Genomic DNA, 22,250 nt, shown 5'->3' with positions numbered 1-22,250 from the left:
TCTCTCGCTTGATGCTTTTCTGGAGTCCGCCTGGACGACTGGGTTCCTCTCAGGAACCTCATCTGGTTCTGCAATCTACAAACAAGAAGGTCTCAATCTCATCTGTGCAGAAACGAGCTACCAGACCGTTCCTATTCAAAGACTGCCTCTTCTCCAAGAACTCACAAAGATTTTACACATGAGGTCCAGATGAAGGAGGTGCTGTTGGTTCCAGGATGGAAACCTAGAAACTGTGTATCTGTACTGGGTTTAACTATCTTCAGGAGCAGCAGCCTGGTTGTTACTCTCAGGGGTCATCACCTGTAGTAACCATTATGTGACCTTTTAAAAGGAGGAACAAAAGTAAAAATATAATATAATATAAAAACAAAGTTTAGTTTGACTAAAATAATTACTGGTTAGGTTTGTGTTTCCTGTCTCAACAGGCTGAAAATCTATTAATATTTACGTTTTTAAACTTACACTACCAACACTATCTATAGTGGGGACGGTTTGCTGCTGACCTCTACTCAGGAAGTTGTGGATTGGTGGGCAGAATACTTCGAAGACCTCCTCAATCCCACTGACACGTTTTCCAGTGAGGAAGCAGAGTCTGGGGACTTTGGGTTGGCCTCTCAAATCTCTGGTGCTGAGGTCACTGAGGTGGTTAAAAAGCTCCTCTGTGGCAAAGCTCCAGGGGTGGATGAGATCTGCCCGGAGTTCCTTAAGGCTCTGGATGTTGTGGGGCTGTGTTGGCTGACGCGGCTCCGCAACATCGCGTGGACATCGGGTGCAGTCCCACTGGACTGGCAGACCGGGATGGTGGTCCCCTTATTTAAAAAGGGGGACTGCAGGGTGTGTTCCAACTACAGGGGGATCACACTCCTGAGCTTTCCTGGTAAGGTCTATTCAGGGGTTCTGGAGAGGAGGGTCCGTCGGATTGTTGAACCTCAGATTCAGGAGGAGCAATGTGGTTTTCGTCCTGGCCGTGGAACACTGGACCAGCTCTATACCCTTAGGGGGATCCTGGAGGGTGCGTGGGAATTTGCCCAACCAGTCTACATGTGTTTTGTGGATTTGGAGGAGGCGTTTGACCGCGTCCCTCAGGGGGGCCCTGTGGGGGATACTCTGGGAGTATGGGGTACCAGGCCCTCTGATACGGGCTGTTAGGTCCCTGTTTGACCGGGGTCAGAGCTTGGTCCGCATTGCCAGCAGTGAGTCGGGCTCGTTCCCAGTGAGAGTTGGACTCCGCCAAGGCTGCCCTTCGACACCGATTCTGTTCATAACCTTTATGGACAGGATTTCTAGGTGCAGCCAAGGTGTGGAGGGCATCCGTTTTGGTGGCCTGAGGATCAGGTCTCTGCTTTTTGCAGATGATGTGGTCCTGTTGGCTTCATCAGAATGTGATCTTTAGTTTTCGCTGGAGCGGTTCGCAGCCGAGTGTGAAGCAGCTGGGATGAGAATCAGCTCCTCTAAATCTGAGACCATGGTCTTGAGTTGGAAAAGGGTAGAATGCCTTCTCCGGGTCAGGGATGAGGTCCTGCCCCAAGTGGAGGAGTTTAAGTATCTCGGGGTCTTGTTCACGAGTGAGGGAAAACTGGAGCGTGAGATCGATAGGCGGATTGGTGCTGCATCTGCAGTGATGCGGGTGTTGTACCGGTCTGTCGTGGTGAAGAGGGAGCTGAGCCAGAAGGCGAAGCTCTTGATTTACCGGTCGATCTACGTTCCTACCCTCACCTAAGGTCATGAGCTTTGGGTAGTGACCGAAAGAACGAGATCGTAGATACAAGCGGCCGAAATGAGTTTTCTCCGCAGAGTGGCTGGGCTCTCCCTTAGAGATAGGATGAGAAGCTCGGTCATCCGGGAGGGGCTCGGAGTAGACCCGCTGCTCCTCCACATCGAGAGGAGCCGGTTGAGATGGCTCGGGCATCTGGTCAGGATACCTCCTGGACGCCTCCCTGGTGAGGTTTTCCAGGCACGTCCAACCTAAAGACCCAAGAGACCTAAAAGTAGACCCAGGACACGGTGGAGGGACTATGTCTCTCACCTGGCCAGGGAACGCCTTGGGATTCCCCCGGAGGAGCTGGCCCAAGTGGCTGGAGAGAGGGAAGTCTGGGCCTCTCGCCTTAGGCTACTGCCCCTGCGACCCGACTCCGGATATGCGGATGAAAATGGATGGATGAATGGATGGATGGATGGTTTTTAAACTTCAGAGAATTCATTTGGTAAATAAAAGAAGCAACAAAAACATAAACGTATTAAGTCACATGACAATAATTCTAAAAAAACCTGCAGTCTAATTAAAATTCAAACTAGACACGTGTTTTTCTGACTAACGCTTTGGCATGCACATGTTTTAGACTCCACAAAATAAAAGCACAACGATATTTACGTTACTTTGTCCACAGAAAATACAAAAAGATACGTTTCCAGAGAGAAAATCCTTTCAACATGTAAACAGGGAATAAGAAAGTGTGTAAAAATATCTGAACTGTACAGAGTGGGAATCCTTCACGTTGAGAAAAAGATCTGAACGAACAGTTCTTGTGTCAGGAGAAGATCTGATTAATGAACAGTTCTTCTGTTAAGAGTCCAAACCTGAAAAAGACGACTCTCTCTCTCACCAGGAGCTCCCGGATCAGTTTCAGGTCCAGTTCCAGGAGCTCTAGTCCATCGTTTCAGTTTTAGATCCTCAGATCAGGACACCTCCTCCTGTCTGACGAGACTTCAGTCATCAGGAGATCTTCAGAGGTAAAAAAGTATCTTACAGAAGCTCCAAACACACGCACGCACTCGTATGTGCACCACACACTCGCACAATTACGCACAAACGCAAACACACTCACGCGTGCACACACAGACGTAAATGTTTGTGGTTCTGGTTCAGAGCAGCGAGCTGGTGGGGCTGCCGGGCAGCGGGGGTGTGTGGCTGTGGGCCGGACTGGGTCGGACCGGCAGCAGGTCGTAGTGACTCGGGATGTGGCTGTTCCTGGGCAGGTCATATGGGTTCTGGGGGTAACCAGGAACTAGAACTGGTCCGGCACCCTGGATGATGCTGATGGTGGGTTCTGATGGACGGAGAGCAGAAATAAAATTGTTTGTTTTTACTTTCAATCAAATAAAAACAATCAACATATTAGAGCTACGGATTAGAAACTGGTATTAAAACCAGGTTTGGATCAGAACCGGGCCAATTAGAACTTTACTAAAGGTCTCGATCAGAGGACAGTAATGAATAAATACTTAAAAGTTTACTGGATCAGAGAAGAAAATCAACTTTTACACAAAATGTGGTTTTCAGTAAGTCTCACTTGAGACAAAACAAGTGAATTTATTTATTTTGTGCAAAGAAATCAGAAATTAATTCAGCTCTTTTATACTTTGTTCTGTTGTCTTAATCATATTTAAGCTTTATTTAACTGATGGTGATCACAGCAGGTCCAAACGTCTAGATCTGGGTTGGGGGCGGAGCCTCTCTCTAATAAATGAATAAAACCTTTCTGTCCACTTTAACCCTCAGAGATCCACCCGCTCTCACATTGTTTGGTTTTTAGGGTTTAAGCCTTTTACTTTTAAGTTTGCCATCATTACAACGGAACCGTCTCCAGGTCCGGTCCAGCCGGGTCTGCGCTGAAACGTACCCATGTCGTATACGTTCTTAGCAGGAACGCCGCTGCTGCTTTTGTTGATGACAGCGGCGGAGCAGCGGTGCGTGGAGATTTCGCGGTGAGCCGGTGACTTCATCTCCACGTAGCTGCTCTCGGAGTGTTTGCACAAGGCGGGGGCGTCGTTGATGGTGGCGTATGGGTTCTCGCTGTTCAGGGAGCAGGTGCTGGACATGGAGCCCTTCATGTAGTCTGGAAACACAGAAGAAGAAACTCTGAGTTCCTCCAACAGTCAGGAGGAAACACTGATGCTGAAACTTGGTCCAACTTCAATCTGGAATCATTTAAACCAACAAACATAAAAACCCGGAAGCTGCTTCTTCATTTCCGTTTTCATCAGAAGTTCTGATCATTTTAACAGACCCAAACCCTGACCCAGTCACAAATGAGACACAGAAATGTCCCACACAAGGACAAAGTCCACTGAACCGTTTCCATCAGTCACTGATTCAAGATCCTCAGAGGAGTAAAAACACCTCAAACTAAAATCTGTCATTCAAAGGTTTCAATTGTTTCCTAAAAACAGACAAAATCCAGATCCACTTCCACTACTTCCACTAAAACATCAAAACTCTCCCAAAAACTTTATTTATTTGTATAAAACCCATTTAAATTCTGAAAAGAGACTGATGAGTCACTCCGACCTTTGGGTCAGAGTACGGATCATCAGAACCAGAATCGCTCAGACGGTGTCTGATGGATTTGATCCTTTTGTGGAATTTGTTGAAAAGAAGAAATCCTGTTAGAATAAAGACTTGATCCCAATCTGGAGGCAGGAAGAGCTGGGTCCGTTATGGTTTTATTTTTTTAGAGCAGTTGAGGGAATGATGAAGGTGAGAAGAGGAAGAGGAGGAGTCACCCTGCAGAGGCACTAAGACACCGGTCAGGACAGGAAACCAGGCGAGACTCAGACCTGAGAAACATCTCATTGATTCAAACCACAACATGCAAGACATTTAAACACGGGGAGCTGATTGGCTGAGCGAGTGAGAGGATTGGCTGAGAGGTCAGGAGGTCAGTGCAGGTCACCCTGTACCTCTGCAGTGAGGCTCCAGGTGGTGGCTGAAGCGCCGGTCAATGCAGTAAACACCTGCACAGAAACAGAAGATCAACACAAATACTTCCTCTCCTCTGATTCCACTTCCTGTCAGCTGATTTCTCTCTGTTACCTTCATTAACCCAGTGATTGAAGACTAATAGCAGGCTAACAACTGATGAGTCCCGTGTGATTTCACGTGTGGAAGAACAAACTGATAGTTCAAACATGATAACGGGAACCAAAGATCTCCTAGAACACACACCATCCTGGTTGTAAGGTCTAGATTTCTATATGTTATTAGCTCGGGGGTGTTTGTTACCAAACCTGCAGAAATCTAAACCCCAGAATGACCTGGGAAAACGTGCAGCGCTGCTCAAACCCCAGTGGCCCCGCCCCTCTGTAGCCTCTGCTGTGTGGAAGGATCGCAGAAGCAGGTGAGAGCCCGAGTCTGAGCTTCTGCTCATTCTGTTTACAAACAGAAGTCCAAAACAACGCTGCAGTGAGACGACGGGAAACAGTTTCTACTTTTCAGTGAATCACTTAAGATCACGCTGCTGGGACTCGACCGAGCTGCAGGTTTCTCTGTGTGCGTGTGTGTGTGAGAAAGAGAGAGAGAGAGAGAGAGAGAGAGAGAGAGAGAGAGAGAGAGCTTGTGTGTGATTGTGTGAGTGTTAGTGTGTTAGTGTGTGTGTGACCGTGTGTGTGTATGGGTGTTCTTGTACTTTTTATTAATTAATTTATTTATTTATTTATTCCCAGGAATTCAAAACCTCTTTTTCAAGGGAGTCCTGCAACTACTACTTACTACCTACTGAGGACCATTTTCACTATTTTCCCTACAATGTGAGGATTTTTCAATGTGAGGACATATTTTTGGTCCTCGCGTTTTAAAAAGCTTACCAGTTGGTTTTAGAGCTACGGTGTGAGTTAAGTTTTAGTTAAGGTTAGGGCATGGGTTAGGCATAACCCAGTCACAAAAATGAATGGGAGTCAATGGATGGTCCTCACTATGATAGAAAGACAGACATGTGTGTGAGTGTGTGTGTGTGTGTGTGTGTGCGCGTGTGTGTGCATACGAGTGTGTGTGTGTGTGTGTGTGTGCGTGTGTGTGTGTGCGTGCGCGTGCGTGCATACGTGTGCGCATGTGTGTGCATATTAGTATGTGTGTGTGCATGCGCGCGTGTGCATACGAGTGTGTGTGTGCGCGAGTGTGCATACGAGTGTGTGTGTGTGCGCGCGCGTGTGCATACGAGTGTGTGTGTGTGTGTGCGCATGTGCATACGAGTTTGTGTGTGTGTGTGTGTGTGTGTGTGTGTGCGTGTGCATACGTGTGTGTGTGTGTGTGTATGAGAATGTGAGTGTGTGTGAGTGTGCACGTGCAAGAGTTTGTGTGTGTGTGTGTGTGTGTGTGTGTGTGCGTGTGCATATGAGTGTGTGTGTGTGTGTGTGTGTGTGTGTGTGTGTGTGCGTGTGCATACGAGTGTGTGTGTGTGTGTGTGTGTGTGTGTGTGTGTGTGTATATGAGAATGTGAGTGCGTGTGAGTGTGCACGTGCAAGTGTTTGTGTGTGTTTTAGCGCGTTAGTAAATGTGCGTGTGTGTGTAACAGACAGGATTTGAACCAGAGAACAAACTGACCCAGTTCACTCAGGTTGCAGTAAGCCCCCCACTCCGGGGCGCTGTTCCTGAATTTCTTTGTGTTCACCTGCAAACAGAAAACAGGTGAGAAGATCACTGACTGGAAACATCTTGGGATGTTAACACTAGAACTCCCAGCATCTTCTGATTCCCTCAGCTCTACCAGAGCTAATGTAGCCAGCCACAGATGATGGGCCAGTGGAACGTGCTTGAGTGTCAACAGTGACTCTACTTGTGTCTGTCCTGATTCTGGTCAACTGAACTTGTTCATCCAATGGAATTTATGACCGACTGCTTTTGCAAAGACTCATCGGAAGCACACAAAGAACAAAAATGATTTTTATATTGCGCTTATCAAAACAAACAAAGCACGAGGCGCTTCATAAGAACTATTAAAATATAAAACAGGTAACAAGATCATAAAAACATTGGAGATAAAATGAAGAGTTAAGATTTGAAAAATTAGAATAAAAAGGAAAAAAAAAAGGTTAGCAAAGGATCCTGAAAGTCTTCTGGGTTCTGGGACCTACAGAGGCCTGCCAGAGCCTCACAGGGTTAGGGTTGGAACTGTCCAGCTAAATGTGAATAGGTGATCTTCAGTAGGGGAACGTGCTGCAGTTGCATTTAAAAGGTGGTTCCTATGATAAGCTGCTTTTCAGGTGTTGAAAACAAGTCCTGTTCATGCTTTAGTGGGTGTTGCAGCGTCAGCCGTTCCCAGCCCCGGCCTCTGTTATTTACAGGTTTTACTTCTCATTAGTAACTAATAATCAGAAAGGAGTCTGAAGTCTGATTCTAATGTTTAAAAAATCATCTGAAAATTGTTTGTTGTTTTTGTCCCGTCTGAGATTAACGATAATCTAATGTTCCAAATTAAAATTAGCAACAAACAAAACACCAACAAAAATGTAAATAATCTGTTTTTTCTCAGTCTGATCACATTAAAATTAAATAAAGCAAACACAAATAGTCTGAAGGAAACAAAAACATCTTAATTACTTAACAGAATGTAATAGTTCTCATCGTTTCTGCTGCAGGATAAGAGAGCTGTTACTAAACTTCATAATAAAGGTCCGTAGAAACATTTGAATTAGAAACTCATTTCAATAACTTATAATTAAACAACTTTCACAATTCATTAAAAACATGTTTATTAATAATGAAACCGGCATAAAACCAAGTTCAGGTTTTAATCTGCGATGATTCTTTCAGGCAGAAACAACGCATCAATAACAGAAGATTTATGAAACAGTTTTTATTTTGATTCAAGCAGAAACTTAAACGATAAATTGTTTTTGTATTTTGCTCATCTGAGGGATAAAATCTGTTTTGGGATCGGAAACATTAGCACGACGACCTTCGGGAGGCTCACCTTGGTGCAGCTGCTCTTGTCGGGTTTGGCGTAGTGCACGGCGTACATGCGCGCTCCCAGAGTTCTGCAGCTCGGGTTGGAGAAGCAGCCGGCGGCGGAGCGGCTGCAGCTGGGAGGAGAATCTGGAGAAGACAGCAGACCTGCAAACGGCAGCCCTGCTGCACCCGTCATCAGCATCTATACAAACACCAGAACCCTGGTCCGGGCTAGAACCCCTGATCCAGTCCACACCTTCTGAAGGTCTTTCAGAGCTTTCTTTAGACTTTTTCTCTTTTGTTTTAATAAACTTGACCTAATTTATTTATTTTATTTATTTATTTATTTTTACCAAAACCCACCAGAACCAAAACCTGGGAGTGAAGAAGTCACATCAGGACAAAGGACTGGTTTGGTTAAACGTATAACCGGGTCTGAATGAGGCCGATATGCTGACCCAGACTGGAATCTGCTCAGAACAGTTCTGGATAGGCTCTCTGTGTCCATCATCCACCAGCTGATCAGAGCTGATGTTCTGGTTCCTGTCAGACCGGGTTAGCTTTGGTGTTTTAATAGATTCAACTCAAGAACCAGAACCAGAGCCCAACTGGGTCTCTGTGAGGTAACTGGTCCCAAAAAGTCTTTATAACTGGTTCCTTTGGCTCATCCCTTTGAGTTACGGAGCTAATTTCTGTCTGAATGATTCAGAGGTCAAAGGTTAAACATTCCTCAGAAAATGTTCTGGTACCAAAAAAAAAAACTTGGTAAAAAAAAAAAATATATATATATATATAACCAAACTCCTTCAGACATTCAGAGAGTCTGGAGAACTCCTGATCCAGAACCAGATTACAGTAAAGTCTGGACTGGATCAGGGGTTGAACCTGATGACCCTCCAAGTTCACCACCAGAGTGTAGAGGAACATTTTTCTCTGTGGAAGGCTCTTTAAAGGTTAACAAGTGAAAAAAGGGTCCAGTTTGGGTGGACCAGGTGGTTCTGCTGTGGAAGGAAGTGACATCATCCAGGTGAGTGAAACTACCTGAGAGGGAGTAGTCGGTCGAGTTGATGTGCAGGGCGGGGGTATACGTGACGTTGGGAGTGTGCTGGCCCTTTTCTCTCTGACGGTACCGGAACCAGACCACCAGAACCAGCATGGCCATGATGAGCAGCAGCAGGAGGATGATTCCCAAGATGGCGCCGGCGGACTGGCGCTCCGACGCCAGCGCCGGGCTGATCTTGGTGTACGGGTTCAGCTCCTCCATCATCAGAGCCGCTGTGAAGCCACAAAACACAGCATGGAAGCCCAACCAGCAACTCTTGCAGCACGCTTTTATTCTGAAAATGTCTCTGTGACAGCTGCCCTGCTGTCACACCTCGAGTGAATGGCTGTCTGGTAATGTTTCTTTTATTTTGAATATGTGAGTGTTTTGTTTCTATGGATTGACCATTTAGGTTCAGTTACCTATCGGTTTTAGTCTGTAGGTGTTAACATGATATATGTTTTCTTTGAGTTGCCAGTGGCCTTGGAGTGGAACAGCTGGAGCAGACCACTTTACTTGGCCTAATCAGCACCATTGGGTCATACCAACTCTTTTGTAAATAGTAGTTGGGTTTTGACAGTAATGTGTATTCATTTTAAGTAACTCAAACGTAATAGACTGATTAGTATGTATTTGTTCGGGGTAGTTTTTTATGTTCTTTGTTAATTGATGTCTCCCTACCCTAGTGTGTTGGCAGTGGTCTGATCAGCCACTATTTAAGTTGATCCTGTTGTGTCTGTAGAGTTTGTTTTTTTTGTACATTTCTGTAGTCAGGTCCTGAGTTTCGGTTCCTTTGTTACTATGTCCATTGTTGAGTAATTTCAAGTACTGGTTGGAACCCTCTTTTGAGAAAAGAATAAAAAAGTAATAAATTAAGACTCGATTTACCGGTCCATCTACATTCCTCCAGTCACGGGGAATTAAACGTTCATATTTTAGAGTTTTTTCGCGACGTATTCTTCAAGGTTCTCTGTGTCTGCCGCTAGTTATCCTCGGCTCTCTTTATGTTTTTGAGGGCGCAATGGCGGCGGTGTAGATGACAGCGGTGTCCTGACCAATCACAAGCTTGCGTTCTCCGTATCGACGGACGGATGTTTAGAAAAGAGAACTCGACTCCATCCGTCCGTCCTTCCGGGGCTCTCCAGCAGGCCCGCAAGGACGGATAATGGCGTTGAGTGTCTCCTCACTAACGCAGAAGCATGACTCGGGCTTTATTCTGCTTGGAAGGCTTCCTAAAGACAAAGATATTCGCAGAGCAACAGTTGGACAGAAGCGACACCGACCAGAAATGGCTACCCCAGGTAATGCCCCTTTAAGGGACCTTCAGGAGGCCGGTATATCTCCCAAACCATAAAGAACCTGTCTGGTATTTATGTGGTCTGCGAGGCCACACCAAGCCCATGTGTCCAAAGAACCCCCCTAAACCCACTCAGCTGTGTGTTGTCCCAATTAAAGAAAGACGACACCCATGTGATGAACAGTCTGTAAGACTGAGTAGGGTTAAAGTAAGTGGGAGGAGCATAAAAGCTCTGATTGATACAGGTAGTGTCCAAACACTTGCGGAAAAGAAACTGGTCCCATCACACATAATCTCCACGTCAGATGCTATTCCTGTTCGATGTGTGCACGGTGACGAACGGTTGTATCCCACTGCAGACCTGTATAGTGAAGTGCAAGGACAATCTTACTTGCTAAATGTGTGTGTCGTTGAAAGACTTCCTTATCCAGTTGTCCTGGGTGGTGATTTACCTGTCCTGTTTGACTTGATTCAATTCCCATTAAACTGTGCTGTGGTTACTCGCTCTCAGGCCAAGCAGCTGGAGGAGTCTCCACTGCTCCTCAGTGCACTGCCCTTTTATGATGCAGATCTGGAGGAGCGGTCTGGGAAAACACGCAAGTCTCGTCAACAGAAGAGACGAGATAAATTGCTTCACACAGCAGGTACATCTGCTGAAGACATGCCTGAGGGCTTCAAAATGCCTCTGAGGATGGCACAGATCCAGCGTGATGACCCGGAGCTGGCTAATCTGAATCAGAGGGCCGTAAGATCTGGAGGAGGTAAGCACAAGGCCTTCCTCTTCCCCTGATTGAAACCCCTTTTGAACGTTTGGGGATGGACATGGCTCGGCCCGTGGAGAGAAGCAAGACAGGACATCGTTACATGCTGGTGATCACTGACTATGCCACCAGATATCCTGAGGTGTTTCCTCTAAAGACAATGAAAGCGAAAGCAGTCGCTCTTTGTTTGGTACAACTCTTTTCAAGGGTTGGTTTCCCTCACGAGATAGTAACCGACCAGGGCACTAACTCTGTCTTCTCTTTTAAAGCAGGTGTATCAGCTGTTGGGGATCAAGGGAATGCGATCTACCTCATATCATCCACAGACTGATGGGTTAACTAAAGCCCTTTTCAGATTGACATTTTGGAACATTTGCGGACAATTCAGTCTGGTTTTTAACCAGAACTGTGTTTTCAGACACACCACTTTTGTACCGGAACTTGTCCTTTCGGCTGCCTTCACACAGCAGGGAAAAGTTCCAGATGTCTGGGGGGGAGGGGGTGGGAAGGCCGTACCCGGATATTGCATAAACATAGTGCGGCGGGCGTACATGCATCATTTACCCAAACAAAGCTACTCAGTCAAACATGGCCGACGAAGAGATAGAATTCCTCTCACTGATCGGACTTGTGTTAAGCATAATTCTGCGCACACGAAGACGCATAAGAGACCTGGATGATGAAGCTCAATGGTTAATAAAGGAATCACGGAAGCGGTGTGAAGCGCCCCGTCGCGCATCTAGGAGACGGTACCGTAGGAGGCGAGCTGCCATGGTTCGCCGCATGCTACAGGAGCGAGCTATCTAGGTGCGCACAGCGTCCCCCGGTCCCCTCCTCCTCCCCCTCCTCCCTGTCCGGAACTCGACCTCACCAGTCTGAAGCAGCCACCCTGTCCGTGACGAGTCCGATCCTGTTACTAGGGGCTTCGTCCGGTTTAATTACGGAAAAGTTTATCTGGATGTTTGTATTCAGACACATAGGTCTTAAGGACAGAGTCTCGAACATTTCCGTTTTTCATGGCCTGTCTGAAGGGGGCTTGAGAGATTTAACCAGACCCTCAAACAGATGCTCCATAAGTTTTTTGATGAAACTGGTTCTAACTGGGGTCAATGGTTGCCTTACCTTCTCTTTGCCTATAGGGAGGTACCCCAAGTCCCAGACAGTTTCTGATTTAAATTCATTGGATTTAAGGATTTAAATTCCTTATCCAGAATTAACCATAGGAGGGGGAGGGGAGAAGCCAAAGGTTAAGGTGTTAAATCAAATAAATCTGGACGTGCATAAATAACAATGGGGATATTTTCTACTCATTACTTCACAATGTGAGCTCAAAATGCCAGGAATAGCAACGGCTCACATCTCCAGACTCCAGGGCTTACTTGATGCCTTGTGTGGGACTATTTTTTAATACAGCTCCTGTTGCTCCATGGAAAGGCCAACCAAAGTCTTCAAAAGAAACTACAGCAAGTTCTGGAACTAAACCCCAGCAGCAGGCCTGTTGGTGCAGATCATGTGTTTGGATCCACCCAAACCAACATGAGAGGGGGGGGGGGGGGGGGGGAGAAGAAGAAGAAGAAGAAGAAGAAGAAGAAGAAGAAGAAGAAGAAGAAGAAGAAGAAGAAGAAGAAGAAGAAGAAGAAGAAGAAGAAGAAGAAGAAGAAGAAGAAGAAGAAGAAGAAGAAGAAGAAGAAGAAGAAGAAGAAGAAGAAGAAGAAGAAGAAGAAGAAAAAGAAGAAGAAGAAGAAGAAGAAGAAGAAAGAAGAAAGAAGAAAGAAGAAGAAAGAAGAAAGAAGACGAAGAAGAAGAAAATATTTCTATAGCGCCTCGCAAGATAAAAATCACGAGGCGCTTCACAAAAACAAAAAATGTTAAACTATCAAAAAGCATTTAGAAAATGTTTTAAATATATTTAAAATGAGCAAAAGTAGACAATTGTGATAAAAAATGTTAAGAAAGAGAGAGAGTGAATAGGAAAGAGGGAAATCAGTGGATCCTGAGGAAGGTGGAATAGGTGGGGAGAGCAGAATAAAGAGAGAGTGGTGAAGAAGGTCATACAAAAGCCAGCTTGAACAAGTGAGTCTTCAGCTGCTTTTTAAAGGAGACCACTGAGTCCACTGATCTCAGGCTCAGGGGGAGAGAGTTCCAGAGTCTGGGGGCCACGGCAGCAAATGATCTGTCACCTTTGGTCTTTAGCCTGGTGCTGCACAACCAGTAGGCTTTGATCACTGGACCTCAGGGACCTGCTGGGGGTGAAGGGACTAAGAAGATCACCAATGTAAGATGGTGCTTGTCCATGTAAGGCCCTATAGACCAGAACCAGGACCTTGAAATGAACCCTGAAGTTGACTGGCAGCCAGTGAAGCTGGAGGAGAAGCGGGGTGATGTGGGTGTGTTTGGAGGACTTGGTCAGAAGCCGAGCACAGGCGTTCTGAACCACCTGTAGACGGTTCAGGGAGGTTCTGCTCAGACACGTGAAAAGAGAGTTACAGTAGTCTAAGCGTGAGGAGATGAAGACGTGGAGAACTGTCTCAAGTTTAGAGCGGGACAGAATGGGACTCAGCTTAGCAATGTTCCTGAGATGGAAGAAGGAAGAGCGAACAAGAGAACTGACATGAGAATCCAGTGCTGCTGATGAGAGTTCTGTTTAGTTTGGTCCGACTCACCCTGGTCGCAGCGGATCCCTTTAAAGCCAATGCTGCAGTAGCAGGTTCCCGTCACGTAATCACAGGTGGCGTTGTTCATGCACTCACACAGCTGCTGGCAGCCATACCCGAATGTTCCTGCAGGGCATTCTGGAAGAAGAACCCAGGTTACACACACACACACACACATATGTACACACACACACACACACACACACTCACTGTAGCGTAAGAGAAGGCCATGTAACACAATGGTTATGACATTTGTCAAAAACCTGCCCTACCATTGGGCAGAGGTCACCTGGCATTAAGTATCCAGCCAGTTTCATCTGCGTGGAATATTCTGTGCTTGTCCATAACATTGCAGTCTCCTGTTTTTTTGTTCCTACCCTGGCCATCTGGATACGTCGTCATAACAACCTCACGTTTACATGGAGCTTCACTCAGAAGGTCTCCTCTAGCAGACCTGACTTTCATACTCTCTTTACTTTAATAAAATCTTATTTGGTCTCATAAATGATTTCTCCACTTTACAAGTTATTTACAATCATGAATGTTTTATCTAAAGTGATTTAACAATGTCTTGACTGCTTTACACCTTAAGATGATCTAAAATAAGGCATTTCAATCATAAACATTTATGTTGATTCATTCATTACTGCAAAGCAGTCAAGACATTGTAAAGTCACTGTAGATAAAATATTCATTGTAAATAAAACATTCATTCACACACAAGTACACACACACACACACACACACACACACACACATTTTCTAAACACTCACTGAGCTCACAACTCGGCCCAATGAATCCGGTCCTGCAGGAGCACTGCCCGCTGATGTGGTCACAGTCCGCTCCGTTCTGGCACCGGCACACCTCGGAACACTGGGAGCCAAAGAATCCTGACGGACAGCCTGCAGAGAAACGTGGAATAACAGCAGTCTGCAGAAGTTTTCAGCTTCAGAACCCACAAGCTGCTTTACTGGCATCAGCCGATCCAGTTGGTCACAGTGGAACCGGATCAGCTGGAGACTCAGATCATCTCCAGCACATTTGAAACCCAAAGTAACAGCAGGTGTGAAGCTGTGTCAGGAAGAAATACTCCAGGAAACAAAATTCCCAAAGAAGCAAAGACTCAACAAGCCCTCAGTCAGGAGCAGCCGATACACGAGTTCTGAGGACGCCATTTTTATTCCTGTTTAATAAAACTAAAAACTGGAACTTCTTTCTTTCAGAGTTTCCAGCAGGTTTTAAAAGTCCCGAAAGCTCCTTTCATATCATTTTTAGCTGAAAAGAGAAAATGTTTACGATGCTGTGAAAAACTATTGGATTTATCTTCATTTCAGCATCTGACTGGATCCAGGATCTAGACTGGATCAGGGATTCTGGTCTGGACCAAGTTGAACGGTTTTGGTCAGAAAGATAAAATTATCCATCCGTGCATTTTTACCCGCTTATCCGAGTCCGGTTGTGGAGGTAGCAGCCCCAGCGGAGAGGTCCAACCCTTTTCTGGTTGAGAACCTTGGATTCATATTTGGAGGTCTTCATCCCAGCTGTTTCATGCTCAGCTGAGAACCTCCCCAGCAAGAGCTGAAGGTCGCTGTTTGATGGAGCTAAGAGGACCACATCATTCATAAATGGCTGAGATGAGATCCTTCTGCCACCAAATGTTAAAGTCCCATATTCATCATCACACACTGGTGAAATTCATCTCCACATTTGACGCATCCCCGTCGGGAGCGGTGAGCTGCAGCTGTGGCCGCGCTCGGGAACTATTTAGTGGTTTAACCCCCCAGTCCAACCCCTTCAAGCTGAGTGTCAAGCAGGGAGGCGTTGGGTTCCCTTGTTAAAGTCTTTGGTATGACCCGGCCGGGATTTGATCCTCCGGTCTCCCAGTCCCAGGGTGGACACTCTTCCACTAGGCCACCGAGAGGGTTACAACCCCCCACACACCCCCACCCCACGGCTGCACAGAGGAATTCTGTCCATAAAGACAGCAAACAGAACCGGTACCAAAGGGAAGCCCAGGTAGCGTGTGGCCCTCACAGGGAACAGGTGAGTCCTGCTGCTGGCTGCACAGACCAGCTTCACACTTATTAGCCCTTAATAGAGGGACATCCACCCCATATTGCCTGAGTCCCCCCCCCCCCCCCCCCATTGGGTTTCCATGGTGACAGGAGCATAAGCCTCCATATCCACCAGACACATCTGGACTGGTTGGATTAGCCCCCTCCAGCTCCCTAGCCAGAGTCAAGAGCTGGTCCACAGTTCCACGGCAGGGACCAGAGCCCAGAACACATTTATAAACTGCTTTTATTGTCAGAAACTCGTGAATCAGAATCAGAATCTGGACCCGACCAGAACCAGACTTGTTGTTGGGAGGAGGTGATGTTCTATAAATAGCATGGAGACAAAAGGACACTGTGCACTTTACTGATCTCCCACTAGATGGTGGCGTTACTTTAGTTTATTAAAGCACTGTAGATTCAGAGAGAGAGAGAGAGAGAGAGAGAGAGAGAGAGAGTGTGTGTGTGTGTGTGTGTGTGTGTGTGTGTGTGTGTGTGTGTCCTACGCTGGGTGCAGTAGAGTCCGGTCCATCCTGCGCTGCAGAAGCACTCTCCATCTGTGGCGCTACACTCAGCTCCGTTCTGACATTTACAGGTATGGATGCAATCTGGACCCCACGAGCCCGCCAGGCATGCTGTCAGGACACACACGCACACACGCACACGCACGCGCGCGCACACACACACGCACACACACACACACACACACACACACACACACACAGAGTCATCTATGTTGTCTGAGTTAAGGACCAGCAGAAATCTGAACCAGGTGGGAGGGGTTTGTGCGGTCCACATCCAGCTTGTTTCAGATGTTTCTCTGCTGATTTAAATCAATGGGTGACTTCTGCAGAACTTTGGACCTGCTGAGGAGGTGAGTCAACCATCAGTCTGGTGTGCTGGATGGAGAAACATCTCACTCATGATGCACGTTAGACCTTCAGAACCAGGAATAGTCACCACTGCACAAAAGCATCTGACCCTGAGCCGATCTAGAACTCCTGATCCAGTTATCTCCTCCAGCAGTCAGACATTCCTTGAATCCCTTACACTTGTTCTGGAACATCAGCTCCAGACTCTGAAAGCATTTTCCTTCTTCAATCAGGTGAGACTGGATCAAGAGTTCTGCTCTGTAAGGTCATGACCCTGACTGCGTGAGGTTTAGCTCACGTTTGGAGCAGTTGTCTCCGATCCATCCTGGGAAGCACTGACAGGATCCATCGATGGGATTACAGGTGCTGTTGTTAAAGCAGGAACACGAGTCGGAGCAGGTCCTCCCAAACTTCCCGCTGGGACACACTGTGGACACACAAACATCTCATCACGAAACTGAACGTGGCCTCTAGAGCTTCCTGCTCCAGGTTTCCTTTCCTAAGAAATGTTCCAGCAGAGTAACATCAGATTTGGAAGGAATGAGGATTTATATTTAAATAATAAAAACACAACAAACGAAACTAACGAACCCAAAACAACCTGAATAATTATGTCCTAGCATCTACACTGACCTTTGAACCTCAGAGGCTCATCATGAGACACGAGAAGCTTAAAGTTTATGGAGCTGGTTTATTAATGAACTCTTATCGACCACCATCATCAAAGAGGGAAAAACCAGAGAGTGAAACCAGTCAGAACCCAGTTCTCAGAGTTCTGATCCATCAAGCTGGAACCTGAAGGATTTCAGCTGAACTTCATGAAGTCACCTTCTAGCTCAGAGCCTTCATCACCACCACAGACCAGATAAATGTACTCAGTACTTCAGAAGAAGCTCTGTTATCTCCTCCACTGAGATACCAGAACTTTGGTAGAGGCAGAGACCCCCTCCCAAGCTAGTTCAGAACCAGCTCCTCAGACTTGGCGGGGCTGACTCTCATCCTGGCTGTGAACCGACACCGTCTGGACCTGAAGACTCCAACAGAACCACATCATCTGCAAAAGGTAGAGATGAGACCCTGAGGTCCCAGACCCCTTCTCTCCAGGACCAGATCTTCGGATCTGGTCCACGAGGACCACAAACAGGCTCAGAGCCCAGGGACAGGTCTGGATTTGGTTCTGCAGGAATCGCACCGGTCTCTAAAGTGAGTCTGATGACCTGAAATGTGTCACATGTTTCCTTCAGGTTCCAGGTGAACTAGGTTCTGATGTCCAGCAGAACTAAAACCAATGTGGTGATGAACCTTCTTCACTTGGCTCTGATCAGAGAAGTTCAGAATTGTTTAGTCTGACCTCTTGGTTCTGAAGCTTCGCTGATTTAATCTCAGCAGGTTTGTTCAGGTAGAAAAAAAACATATTTGTTCAATCAAATGATGAGTGTGAAATAAAAGGAGCAAATTTCAAATTTCCTTTAATGGACTTCAGTCAGACCCGGTTCTGAGAAAAGCTCTGATGTGCTGATTGCCTCATTTTCAGGTGAAGATAATTACCACCAGGCTGACGGGCAGACCCTCGGTTTCTGCTTCATCTTTAACAGTTTAGGAGGAGGTTGGATCTGAGCTCATCTGGAGATAAACATGATCAAACCCAACAGGAACGAGGCTCTGGGAAGGTCCCCTCCCAGTTTCATCCTATTAGAAGCAACTCTGAATGGTTCTGAGGTCAAAGTTCAAAGTATTCCTATGAAAGTTCTGGTACCAGAACGAAAACTGGGTCCAATTTCAGACAAAAACCTGTGGTCCAGACTCGTGCGCAGGGTTCAGGGGCCACACAGAGGGGGCCCGTGGACTGCCTATTCAGGACCACCGGTTTATAACATGAATATTATCGTTCAAACGGAGGTAACAGAAACAAAAACCCAACAAGTTTTGGTACAAACACGAGATTAAAGAAGAAATAAAAAAAAGTGAAGGAAGAATTTGATGTTTAAGTCAGATGACCTTTGACCTCTGTTAGAAGAAATTAATTTATCCTGTTTTGTTCGTCTTTAATTAGAAGAGTTTAGTTAGTGATGATTTTGTAAAATATGAATGAATGAGGAGTTTAGCTGCTGCTAACAAACTGTTGTTACTGTAAAGCTTCACATGAAAGCAGCTTATAAATGGTTTATGTTTCTAATACGTTCTGTTCTCCAGGACAAAAGGACGAAGATACAAACTAACGATTCTGTCTCAGAACTCTGGAACAGTCGGCAGGAAACTGGTTCGTTTTGCTGATTCGACCTCGCAAAGACGAATTTCCTGTTGCTTTGGCGTCTAACATTCCTCTTTTATGTTGGCGCTCCATAATGAAACACGGACACGTGGATAGAGCCTGACAAGCCTGCCGGTGAATTCATGTGCTCCAGGCCTTTCTGATTATTACCAATTAACGTGAGCGGCTCACAGCGACGGCGCTCGTCTGAGAGCTTATTAACGGAGGGCTGAAAAAGGCTCCGAGAGCTTCTCGGCAACCTGCAGCTTCCTTCAGAAGAAACAAACATCATTTAGAGTCGCTCAGCGGCAGAGTCACAAGGCCAAGCTCTTCGTTTAATGACTCAGTCAAGGATTTTTTATACTTTTAGCAGCAAAAATTCAGTTTTGCTCTGATTTTAATTCTACTGATCATTTTAATCAATTCATCAAAATAATAATAAAAATAATGTGGTCCAAAAATGGCTATTTATTCATTTACTGACCTAAATCCAAACAGAACCAGTGAGCGGAGGTGGTTCTGATCAGGATGCTCTTCAGAACCAGAACTGAGGCAGACTCAGAACTCTGGTCCTCTGGAAGAGAGGTCGTGGTTTTTGTCCCGGACCTGGAGAAACCAAAGCTGTGGTGTTTGCCCAGAATGCACTGCAGCTAAAACCAGCTGATCCCAGCTGTCAGCACGGTGGTGGAGTGCTGATGATTTGGGCTGGTTTCGACTCACCAAGACTCCACCAGGAACTCCTCTGGATACCAAAGTGGAGGCTGATGCAAGTTTATCTGTCTGAAGCGTGGATCAGCACCAGGTCTAGAACAGAACCAAAGTTCTACAGAGGTCCAGTTAGAACCAGCTGCAGCTTCTTCTCTGTAAAGTTATTCATTAAGATCTTGATTAGGGCCGTTAACGAGATCTTCCCACTAACGTAACAGTTGGCAGAGTGTGACCATCGTCTGGAAACTCGGAATCAAAGCACTCTCAGAGCTTAAGGAGAATAATTAACCAGACAGGGAAGGATCGGCTTTCCCGGGAGTTTTGTCTGACATTAAACCAGTTTAACTTCCCTCTGTTCTGCTGAAAAACACCAGATTTAATTCAGAATCTGATGAAATTGTGAATTGTGAACAGGAAGAAACAAACGGTGCAATAATTCACTCATTCTGCTTTCTGCTTGGAAACACATTCCTGACCATCTGATGTTGCAGCTGAAATCCAAAATCATCAGACCAGGGAAGGTGTTTCCAGTCTCTTTTGCTCCAGTTCTGGTGATCCAGTGGGAATTGTAGCCTCAGCTTCCTGTTCTTAGATGACAGGAGAGACACCTGGTGTGGTCTGCTGCTGCTGGAGTCTCTTCAGAGTGTCTTAGACCTCCTTTCTTCTCCATCCTGATTCTCAGTTTGAACTTCAGCAGGCCGTCCAGGTGAATAAATGCTGCCCTCTGATTGGACAATTACATGTTTGTGTTAACGAGCTGTTGGGCAGGCGTGCCTGTCAGTGAAATGTGTTTGAGCTGATCTTTAGTTGTGAAAGAGAACTTCGGAACAATCTTTTCACTTCTTATTCATCTTTTGGGCTCTTGGATGAAAACATGGTGAAAACCTACAAGTTTGCTCAAAGTTATTTTCAAATTCAATTCAATTCAAATACTTTATTAATCCCAGAGGGAAATTGATTGCTGTAGTAGCTCAGAATAATAATAATAATAATCAAGTCATCAAAGAGTTGTTGTATATTACAATGGCTGTTGGCAGGAAGGATCTCCAGTAGCGGTCAGTGTTGCAGCCAAACTGAAGAAGCCTCTGACTGAAGACACTCTTCCGTTGTCGGACAGTCTTGTGAAGAGAATGCTCAGGGTTGTCCATCATTTTCTTGATTCTCTGGAGAATCCTTCTTTGCATCATCTCCTCCAACGGTTTTGAAACTGCCGAAACTCTGGCTGAGTCCTTGAAAGGGCTTTGAGTTCATCCATCTTGTTGGCCAGTGATCTCACATTGCCCATTATGATCGATGGAAGAGATGGTTTGAATTTCCTCTTTCTCTGTCTCCGTTTTGCTCCCGCTCTGCACCCACGCTTCTTGCGTTTTAGCTCATTTGGGATTTGTGGCTTCAGTTGAGGTATTATTTCAGCCTTTCCAATGTTAATCAGCTGCTACCATCAACATATACATAAATAAAGTCTGATTGGCTCGTTGAGAGGAATAGGTGTACCTAATAAAGTGACCAGCTAAGAAGACTCACACCTCCGTTCCACCAGACGTGAAAGTGGTGTGTAATATAATAGCAGTGTTTTACCCACGAGCTCCCTTACAATTGGATGAAACAGGAGCGAAAGCGTTCCACGCTGCTGGTCACGCATTGCACGAGACCAGGTGATGCTTTAACTCCAGTGTTTCAGAAGCACCCATGCAGCTTCAGGCGGAGGGAATCATGGGAAATGTAGGAGCAGAGGGGTCTGAAATTGCACCTGCTTTGTTCTAGTTTAGCATTTTAGAATGTTTCTGCATGTTTAGAGACTTTAAGTTCTGTCTTGTTATTATTCCCGTATCGGAGCATCTGTGCACAGGCGGCTGATCACTCAGGACTCACCTTGATTGCAGAGGGGGCCGAAGAATCCGGAGAGGCAGCTGCAGTGTCCGGTGACGTGGTGACACGATCCGTCGCTGTGGATGCACTGAGGGCACGACTGGGTGCAGCGGTGGCCGTAGGAACCAGGCAGGCAGGCTGCGGAGAGGAGCAGGTTAATCATTGATGGAGTGGGTTTGTGTCTGTTAGCTTGGCCCCTTTGGGTCGTTCCGTTTTTCCTTCCAGAGCAGATCCTCACTCATACGTCTTTATAAAGCGTTTAATTAGCTTTAATTGATGTTTCTCTAAGTGCTGAGGCTTTCCTCTGCAGGCTGACCTCCTCCGTGCTCCAGCCTTCTCCTAATTAAGGTAATTACTTAAACTGTGAACTGAGCGGCCTTAAATCTCTCACTGAGGGGCAGGAGGAGCTCCGATCTCCATCAGCGTGAACTTTGCTCCAACTCCCATTACCGATATGGAACCGGGTTCTGTTGGGCTGGATCTCTAGTGGTTCCAGGATGTTTCGGCTGACAGTCTCTGATCCTCAGGAACAAATCTGGAATAAAATCACCTGTCTGAACATTTGTTCTGACCTGATTATTGCAACTTTCCTAGGAATGAATTGCAGTGAGATACGAGGAATCGGACGAGTAGAAACATCCAGGATGTCTGCTGTGACTAAAGGAAGAGGAGTTTCCAGGGATGTGCGGTTAGAGGGTTCCCTTACTTCTCCTGCAGTTGGTTCCACGGAATCCCGGCGCGCACACGCAGGAGCCGTCCTCTGGTGAGCAGGATCCACCGTTCTCACAGGTGCAGCTGTAGGAGCAGTTTGGCCCCCAGAGGCCCTCCTCACAAACCCCATCACAGTGGACTCCTGTGGGTGGGGGACACACAAACGTTACGCCCAGGCAATGGCTGTTAGGAGGCTTTTAATGTAGCCATTTGTAATTTTTGCCTTTTAATTCGTAACGTTTTAGAACTTGTACATGAAACAAACGTTAAAAACATTCAAGCATGAGTTAACACATAAATCAAATTAACAGCTTAAACAGTTCATTAAAAGGTGTTCGCATGGCGGCGGGGGAGAGGAGAGAGCATG

General features: G+C 46.1%; 1 protein-coding gene across 5 annotated transcripts in view; it reads right to left on the bottom strand.

The window, feature by feature from the left end:
• Positions 1 to 2,663: 2,663 nt before the first annotated feature.
• Positions 2,664 to 22,250, bottom strand: part of LOC107381579 (multiple epidermal growth factor-like domains protein 11) — a 120,171-nt gene continuing 100,584 nt past the window's right edge. Inside the window, exons 14-25 of one of the 5 annotated variants that reach the window (XM_054731970.2) lie at positions 21,879 to 22,025; positions 21,176 to 21,310; positions 16,643 to 16,771; positions 15,979 to 16,107; positions 14,192 to 14,320; positions 13,427 to 13,555; positions 8,705 to 8,938; positions 7,689 to 7,846; positions 6,320 to 6,386; positions 4,681 to 4,734; positions 3,621 to 3,836; positions 2,863 to 3,047 (exon numbers count right to left, since the gene is read on the bottom strand). In XM_054731970.2, the coding sequence (XP_054587945.1) occupies positions 2,863 to 3,047; positions 3,621 to 3,836; positions 4,681 to 4,734; positions 6,320 to 6,386; positions 7,689 to 7,846; positions 8,705 to 8,938; positions 13,427 to 13,555; positions 14,192 to 14,320; positions 15,979 to 16,107; positions 16,643 to 16,771; positions 21,176 to 21,310; positions 21,879 to 22,025 (1,712 nt within the window). Of the gene's footprint in view, positions 3,048 to 3,620; positions 3,837 to 4,680; positions 4,735 to 6,319; positions 6,387 to 7,688; positions 7,847 to 8,704; positions 8,939 to 13,426; positions 13,556 to 14,191; positions 14,321 to 15,978; positions 16,108 to 16,642; positions 16,772 to 21,175; positions 21,311 to 21,878; positions 22,026 to 22,250 lie in introns of all 5 variants that reach the window. The other 4 variants (XM_054731972.2, XM_054731973.2, XM_054731974.2 and 1 more) reach the window with 4 other exon arrangements.

The sequence above is a fragment of the Nothobranchius furzeri genome, chromosome 9 (genome assembly GCF_043380555.1).
Source record: "Nothobranchius furzeri strain GRZ-AD chromosome 9, NfurGRZ-RIMD1, whole genome shotgun sequence".
NCBI lineage: Eukaryota > Metazoa > Chordata > Actinopteri > Cyprinodontiformes > Nothobranchiidae > Nothobranchius > Nothobranchius furzeri.
The sequence above is the reverse complement of the archived record's forward strand: the minus strand, read 5'-3'. Positions and strand labels throughout refer to the sequence as shown.